This window comes from Gastrolobium bilobum, unplaced genomic scaffold, assembly GCF_033153095.1.
Source record: "Gastrolobium bilobum isolate Gb01-03AN ecotype WA unplaced genomic scaffold, APGP_CSIRO_Gbil_v1 utg10898, whole genome shotgun sequence".
Taxonomy (NCBI): Eukaryota; Viridiplantae; Streptophyta; class Magnoliopsida; order Fabales; family Fabaceae; genus Gastrolobium; species Gastrolobium bilobum.
Window position 1 is genome coordinate 178,152 of NW_026897461.1, and position 9,023 is coordinate 187,174.

General features: G+C 34.0%; 1 protein-coding gene across 1 annotated transcript; it reads left to right on the forward strand.

The window, feature by feature from the left end:
- Positions 1 to 2,974: 2,974 nt before the first annotated feature.
- LOC133307104 (small ubiquitin-related modifier 1-like) lies at positions 2,975 to 5,062 on the forward strand. The gene is made up of 3 exons (XM_061507527.1): positions 2,975 to 3,119; positions 4,052 to 4,201; positions 4,840 to 5,062. Exons 1-3 carry the CDS (start codon positions 3,030 to 3,032, stop codon positions 4,909 to 4,911), a joined length of 312 nt encoding a protein of 103 aa, XP_061363511.1. The 5' UTR covers positions 2,975 to 3,029; the 3' UTR covers positions 4,912 to 5,062.
- The last annotated feature ends 3,961 nt before the right edge of the window (positions 5,063 to 9,023 follow it).

Consider the following 9,023-nt stretch of genomic DNA (forward strand, 5'->3'; position numbering starts at 1 on the left):
CTTCATTTTAGCCTTCCAAGCCTTCGTGTAAGTTATGTTGTATCCATACAAACGATGTACCCTCTCTTGAATAAGAACTGGTTTTAAAGATGGATCTTCCTTTAACATACCTATAAAGAAAAAAAACTCGAAGTCAACATTGTCAATAAACATATTTCATTAAATAACATAAACATAACATATGTAACCAAACATCGCATAATACATACTCATAATGGTTGCACAGATAACATCAGAATCCAGCTGTCTATGATCTCGGGTAAGACCTTGGTTTAGGCAGGTGTGTTCTTTACCCCACTTACTGACCACCCAAGTATTTTCATTCTTCGGCAACAATGCCCTCACATTCCAGGGACTACCACCATTATGGTGTTGACACTTCATCACAAATCTATGCTCATCACTTTTTGCCACTACGGTTGTACGGTGAGCCTTCATATAATATAATTTAACTGCATGTTGCATTTCAGATTTGCTACGAAACTCCTGATACAAATATAATGGATTCCCTAATTGCCAACCACCGTGCAAGTCATCGTCACCATACAATATCCCCGTCTCATCATTAGGGTGGGCCCAATTAATGAAGGAATGATGCAGGCTTTCGTTCCAAAATGGCTCGATCTCAGAACCTACGTCTAAATTATTACTTTTCCGTCAGTACCAACAATAACACAAAGATGAAATGTTAAATTAAAACATTAATTTACTATCTTACCACTACTAATTGGATCAACATGAAGTGGTGGCATAACCGGAGAACTCAGGTTTCCTGAGTTTGTGTCAGCGTCAAAATCACCCTCTATGTCAGTATCTGAGGTGTCACCTAGCGAAATAACACTCTCAGGTTCACCGTCCTCATCACTGTCCATATCCTCCTCGTGCTCATCCTCATCTATTTCCCTCATTGTTATCTGACTTATGACAGGTACAGGTGCAGAAAAATCGACGACTTTGTCTTCTTGACCAAAATATTGTTCAATTTTTGTATGCATGGGTGCAGATGAAGATTGATCATAATCTATTTCAACATATATCTCAATAAAATTTTGAAATTTTCGGTCAACAATTGCATCTATGACACATTTCACGTCTTCATTATCACATATATCGTTACTAATGTAGTATATAGTATCCTTACCAACTGTAGACTCTACCCTGACTATCATCTGCTTAAACGCATTGGTTGCCTTGTAGCCCCAATTTTTTATGAATTCTCTCCTTCCGCTCATTGTATGTAGTGCCCCGTTTGATTTTCAACATTTTCATTTTTCCTTCAAATTGAACACCATTGGGGCCTTCATAATGTCTTCCATCATAGTAGATCAATGTAACACATGTTTGGACTTGAGCTCATCTTTCACACGAATTTTGGACTAGGATTCGGATTTAGGGGGTTTGAGTTCAGATTTTGGGGGCAACAAATGAATATATAAGTGCAATGACAATGATTTCACAAGATTAAGGCTTTAGAGATGGTGGGATGAAATAAAATATTGATTGCAAGGATTACAGATGACAAACAAGAGAGATATTAGTTTACAAAACGATAATATTTGAAATGAGACCGAGAATGGGCAAAATAGAGGGTTTTGCCGATATTTAATGGATTAAATATTGCTTTTTAATCGATTAAATGTCTCGAAATTTTATCGATTAAAAAAGATATTTAATCGATTAAATTTTGTATCAATGTTTTTCTTGTATTTTGATCATTTAACTGAATAAAGAGAGGCAAGTTGGTGGATAGTTTTGAGTGAGGGGCAAAATGATTATTAATTAATTAATGAGGGAAAAAAGGGTAAAAAAAGCCTCAGTTTATTTCTATTGTGTAATTCTACTTTGTGTTGTGGGTATTCCCCCTCAGCTTACCAAAAAAAAAAAAAAGATTAAAATGTAACATTTTCAACTCTTGTGGATGAAAAGCGTAATTTTTTAAAATAGAAAAGATGGTATAACGTATTTACCTTCAAAATTAGAGATATTTATAAATATTTAATGTTGAAATCTCTAAAAAAAAATTTGGTTAATAAAGGAGTTGAGATTTGATAAGAGAATTATTGTTCCCGAAAAAGGATAATACGTCTAGTTTTTTAAATATAATTGATTATTATTTAATTAGCATTAAATATTATTTTGAATTTTAAAAAAAAATAAAAAGTAATTAAATATAATAAATCAACACTAAACAAACCTAGAGTGAAAAATATTAATATAAAAATCTAAAATTATTATATTGTCTAAACGAATAAATTGTGATTTGATAGAGTTTCAAAAATAAAAGGAAAATTTAAAATAATTTATTATAATCCAATTAACATAAAATATTCATAAAAAAGAAAAGCTTCTTAAATAAAAAAAGTAATTAATTACAAAATAATAAATCAAACACAAAATAAGTAATTAAAATAAAAAATTTATTATATTATCCAAACATATAAATCGGAATTTGATAAAAGAACTTTGTTTTGAAAAATAATAAATAAATATCCTAATGTAATAAAAGAAAAGTATAAAAATAATTGATTAATCTAATCAACATTTTATCCTTGATATGAAGATATTATTAAAATAAAAATATAAAACTACATTATCATTACCTAAAATTAAAAAATCTAAAAATTTGAAACCGATAAACGCAAATTTTATTTTTGCATCAATAATAGCATCATGTTCAAATGATTTTGCAACTTAAGCAAAATCTTAATCACAATAGCTTCCATTGCACTTTCTTTTTTATAATTATCCGTAACTTTTTTACATTATCTTAGCATATTTTTTGTTCATTATTATATGACTTACTATTTTCATCAGTAGATTAGAGTCAGAGCATCAAGGTTGGCTAGGCTGCTATTGTGGAAAATCACGGGTATTGGCGTGAATCTAACGCATTGGCATGTGTTTTGTTTGTTTGGTTGGGACTCTTTGATGTCACTATATATACTAAGGTCATGAAGAGTCTTTGGTATTAGAGAACGAACAAAACCTTTACCAGAGAGAAACATTGAACTGAAAATATTAACGTGAAGATGTCAGCATCAGGAGAGAGAGGAATTCAAGAGGAGGAGAAAAAGTCTGCTGTTCAGGGAACACAAATTAATATCAAAGTCAAGGGCCAGGTCTTAGTTCTATATTCACCTTTCTTCTCAGTTAAATTTTATGATTGTTATTAAAAAAAATCATGTTCTTGATTTTGACAGTGCATTTTGTTTTTTTCTTGTGTAAGTTTTATTTTTTATTTTTTATTTTTTATTGAGGTTCTAATTTTCTTTTTGTTTTACATGTGAAGGAAAGAAGATAAATAATTTGTGGGTGGCATATGTTGTGTTGTATTTAAGAGATTTCAATATTTCTCGGTGTTTGATTTTAGTTTAATCTATAATGAAATTTAGTGTTGGGTTCGTCACTTCCTCTGTTCTGTTTTGAGCAACAGGGTTAAGCTCCTTATACTTGGGCTTCCGAAAGCAATGATTAACTATAACTTTTGATGAAACATATTTTTAAAGTTCATGCAGAGAAAATCTGATGGATAAAATGCAAAGTTGCATGATTTGGAACAATTGTTTATTACATTGTGTTTTGAGTAAATACTCTTTTTGGTCCTCAACAAATTTTACGATATCTGTTTTAGTCCCTAGCAAATAAAAAGGCCCATCGTGGTCCCTAAGAAATACAAAATGAACTTACTTAGTTGAAATCGTGGTCCCTTACAAATTCAAAAAAGACCCATATTAGTCCTAGAAGGACTAAAATGTGTCCATTTCGAATTTCTTAGAGATCACGATGGGCCTTTTTATTTGCTAGGGATTAAAGCGGGCATCGTGAAATTTGCTGAAGACCAAAAAGTATTTACTCTTGTGTTTTATAATGCAATTGTTATAATTCAATTAATTTGCCATCAAAACATGCTGTATTTACTATGTTTCTCTGGCTTATTAAGAAACAATGACATGATGTTTTTCATCTTTACCCATTACCTCGATATACAAATTATTTTTTGGGTCAAGTTCTTTATAAATTTTTAATCTGTTTCAGCTTGACTTTCTTGTAGGATGGTAATGAGCTTTTCTTTAGGATAAAAAAAAGCACTCCGTTTCGGAAACTCATGAATGCATACTGTGATCGGCAATCTGTGGATTTTAACTCGATTGCTTTCTTGTTTGATGGAAGGAGAATTCGAGGTGAGCAGACTCCTGATGAGGTAAATTTTGGTTTGGTCAAAACGCAATGCAGAGTTTTTGGAGGTTCATTTGTCCTTGTACAACTCAAGTTTCATCTTTCAATTGCTACAATGTATAATCCTCGTACTTCATGTTTGTTGTATTTTGGAATTTTCTTATGGATAATATTTCTCGTGTAACAGGATATAAATGGATTTATAAAAAAAAAATACATGATATTTTGATAAAATTTATGATATAAGAGAATTCTGAGTAATTGATGGATATAGCTTTATATTGTGTTGCAGGAAAAACGCTTTTTCCTTTTCTTATAGGGTAATATAAATATTATGTAACTGGAAAAAAAAACCACTTTCCTACACAAACAATGCAAACATGGGGTCCATCATTTTTCTTTTTTCTTTTTTCTATTATTTTCTCTCTCCTCTCTTTTGTGTCTACGGGAAAATCAATCATGAGTCCTGTTACATAATACTTCTATAACCCTTTCTTATACTATAGTTTTCAAAATGTCCTTGTCAGACTGATTGATATGACATTATCCATTTATAATTACTATATATTCTATTCTAGAATTTGTAGTTGATATCATCCAGTTTCATATGGAATTGCAGACAATTTGTTCTGTCAGTTAATTCTGAGAAACTGTTTTGTGCAGCTAGAGATGGAGGATGGTGATGAGGTAGATGCAATGCTACACCAAACGGGAGGTGGACATGAGTTTCTTTAGACGTATGTTGATCTTCATCAAAATGCTTGAGAAAGCCAATGGTCTAGATTTGGTGCTTGTCTTTAAGTTTTTCATTTTCATACCATATATTATGATATGAATGTGGAAAGGTGGATAGTTATTTTCAAGTTTATTGAAGTCCAGTTGCTTACAATCTACTATTATGTTGGATACTGTGTTATGCGGTAGGATATTTTTTTTTTTTTTGGGTAAGCTGAGGGAAAAAAACTCACAGCACAAGATAAAATTACACAATAGAAATAGTCTGAGATCTACAAACAGACGCTAACTCAACGTTAAACAGGAACTCAATACCAGGGGGAGGGGAATTGAACCTACACATATCAGGACCAACAGAATTAACTATGGGATAATTAGCCAACCAATCTTTATTATTGCCTTCTCTATATGTATGCCTCAAGTGAATTGTCCATTCCTTTGCAATCCATGCTCGTATTCGAAAAATCAAATGACTCTCGCAGGCTGCATCACCAGAATTGGTGAGCAAAGTGATAGCAGATAACGAATCACTTTCTATAATTATTTTCCTCTAGCCAAATTCCCATGCTAACTCAAGACCCTTAAGAATACCCCAAAACTCAGCATTTAAAGCATTACAAACTCCAATTCTATAAGAAAAACCATTTAACCATTGACCAGAAGCATTGCGAAAAACTCCTCTACAAGCAGCCAAACCCGGATTACCCTTTGCAGCTCTGTCCGAGTTGAGTTTCACCCAATCAGCTTCCGGAGGATGCCAACAGACCAGAATGCTAGCCTTGGTGAGCATTACATGACTTTTCTTAGCAAGATGAAAAGCTTCTTGAAATTCATAAGCTTTAGATTCCACCAAGTATTTCTTATAATGATGATGGGATTTTGTTCCACCAAAAACCTTTTCATTCCTCCAAATCCAAGCCATCCAACAAGTAGTTGCAAATATTGTATGCCATGGCATGATACCATTAAACTTCTCAGAATTCAGCATATTACCCTGCAGCCAAATCAACAAACTGTTAGATAAAAAAGAGTTATATAATTGGTTGGAACGAGCTCTGTCCAAAGGTTCCGGATTTTATTGCAATCCCTTAAAAGATGAATGATGCTCTCCAGTTCCTCCAAACAAACAGGACAAGATGAAGTTCCCAAATTGAATTTCCATAATCTTTCTCTAGTAGGAATTTTGTTGTGGGACACTTTCTAGAGGAATAATTTGATGGCTTGAGGCCCCTCCCACCTCCAAATGTTTTTCCACCAAGTTTAATTAACTTGTATAGAATCATTATCTTCCATGAGAGTCTCATAAATTATTTTGCCTGAAATTCCAGCTTCATCTCCTAACCACCAAAGCCTCTGATCTGGTCCATCAAGAGAATTAGGTGGGAGTAAACTTTTAATTTTCAACAGAATATTTTGTGGCAGCCATCTAGAAAGAGATTCCAAATCCCACTTGCCATGATTACTCACATACCCAGTTAATTTTTTCCCTATCTCTTCCCATGGAATTGGAACCACCATTACATTCGTAAACCTTCCTATGTCTTTCATCCAGATATCTTTCCAAAAAACAATACTGTTCCCATCACCTATTTCCCAAGTGAGCCGATTTCTAAAGTTTTCCAAACCATACAGATGTGTTTCCAAAGTCTAGAATCAGAACCAGAGTTATGAAAAATGTCCACCCCATTATGATGCCTACCATACTTTGCACGAAGGACCTGGACCCAAAGAAGTACCGGTTGGGAAAATACAGCCGAAGCAAGCTTACCTACAAAGGCATCATTCATCTTAGATAGGCACTTCAACCCCAACCCACCAACAGCTTTTGATTTCACTAGAGTATTCCAGCCAATCAAATGGAGTTTCTTTTTATTATCTGTATCTCCCCAAATAAATCTTCTCTGCATTTTCTCAAGCTCATGACAAATCGATAAAGGTAATTTATCACACTGCATTTGATAATAAGGAATAGTGGCAAGAACAGATTGAGTAAGGGTTATTCTGCCTGCTTGTGATAAACACCTTGATTGCCACCCATTTAATCTATCCTGCACCTTTTCCATTATGTTCCTGTATGCCTCTTTTGAAACTCTGCCATGGTTCATCCAAACTCCCAGATGCCTCCCCACATTTCTGACTCTTTTAAAGCCACAAGCATTAGTAATCTCCTCTGCAGTATTCTCTGGAATATTTTTAGAGAAAAAATACTAGTCTTTTGATGACTCACTTTTTGCCCAGAAATTTCTTCAAACAGCTTAAAACATTTTATGATTGTTTCAATTTGTTGAAGATTAACTTCAGCAAAAATCATTAAATCATCAGCAAACATCAAATGAGAGACTGGAGGACCCCCACTCCCAATTTAGATCGGATTCCACAGACCCCCATCAACAGCAGTGTGACTATGTGACTGAACTTTTCCATTCCAAGCACAAACAAATAAGGTGATAACGGATTTCCTTGACGAATTCCACGGGAAGGCTGAAACTCGTCAGACTTCACACCATTCCAGAGAATATTGAACTTAGTTGAAGAATTTGCAGCCATAATGATATGAATCATTTTTTCTGGAAAATTTAGCTCCATCATTATTTTCCATATGAATTCCCAACTTAGCCTATCATAAGCTTTATCCAGATCAACCTTAATTGCCATGAAAGCTTTCTTACCTCTCATTTTGTGCATTAAATGAATTAGCTCCTGCACTATAACAATATTATCTTGTATATGTCTTATAGGAACAAAACTGGATTGCACAGGGGAGATAATTTTTGTCATGATACCTTTTAGCCTATGCACCACAATCTTACTCAATAATTTATAAACAACTGGACAAAGAGATATAGGTCTAAATTGAGACATATTGGTCAGATTCTGAACTTTAGGGATGAGGACCAATAAAGTAAAATTTTTAGTGGCTAATATATCCGGATTCTCCCACAAAACAGCTATATGCTTAGAAATTTGATCCTTCATTCTGTCCCAATTTGCTTGAAAGAAAAAGGCTGGGAACCCGTCAACACCAGGAGCTTTATGAGATCCCATGTCAAACAAATTGCTTTTAATCTCATCTTGACTAGGGGACTTAGCAAGCATTCTCAATTCCTCTGTATTTAAAACAGGCCAGAGAACTTGAGAAGACAGCCATCTCCTATTAAAATTTTCCTCTGCAAAAAGCTTCTTATAAAAATCACAGGCCAAGTGCTTCAAATCTTCTTGATCCTCAATCCAAATATTGGCATCATTTTTTAATCTAGTAATTTTGTTATGATTCCTTCGAACAATTGTATTGAGATGATAGAATTTTGTGTTTCTAGTACCATCTACAATCCATTGTTGCCTAGACTTTTGAAACCAAAGGAGCTCTTCTTCTTCAAGTACCCTAGTTAGGTGTTGCTGAAGCTGATTCTCCCTATACTCCAGTCTGGTTGAATCATTTGCAACTCTAGCAGCCTGGATTTTATCAATTTGACTTGTTATTCTATCTTTTTTTCTATGAATGTTACCAAACACCTTTCTATTCCAGCTACACAGATGAGGCACCAGTCTATGCAGCATGTAAGGTATATCAAAAACATGATCCCAGTAATCATTAAGGAACTGATTAAACCTAGGATGATTTTACCAAGCCACTAGGAACCTAAAGAGCTTATTACCTTTAGCAACATTACGATCCACAAGCTTAAGCAAAAGAGGATTATGGTCAGAATTAATCCTCGGGAGACGAGTGACTTTAGCATCTTCAAACACTAATCTCCATTGCATATTTGCCACTATACGATCCATCCGCTTGAACACTCGGTCCAAATGAGCCCATTTTGGACCTTGCCAAGTGATGGAAGATCCTTTAAAGCCCACATCATCTAAATGACAATCATGTAAAATGTCTCTGAACTTTTGACATTTAGAGATATTTGGAGGTGATCCTCCTTTTTTCTCCCAACTAGCTGCAATTTCATTGAAATCACCTCCCACAAGCCAGGGATCATTTACATTTCTGCCCACATTCTTCAAATCCTCCCATAAACTTTATCTATCAGCTTCCCTTGGACTAGCATAAACTGTTGTGCACAGAAAACTATCCCCTTGATTTAAAGTAACTTTCATATGAA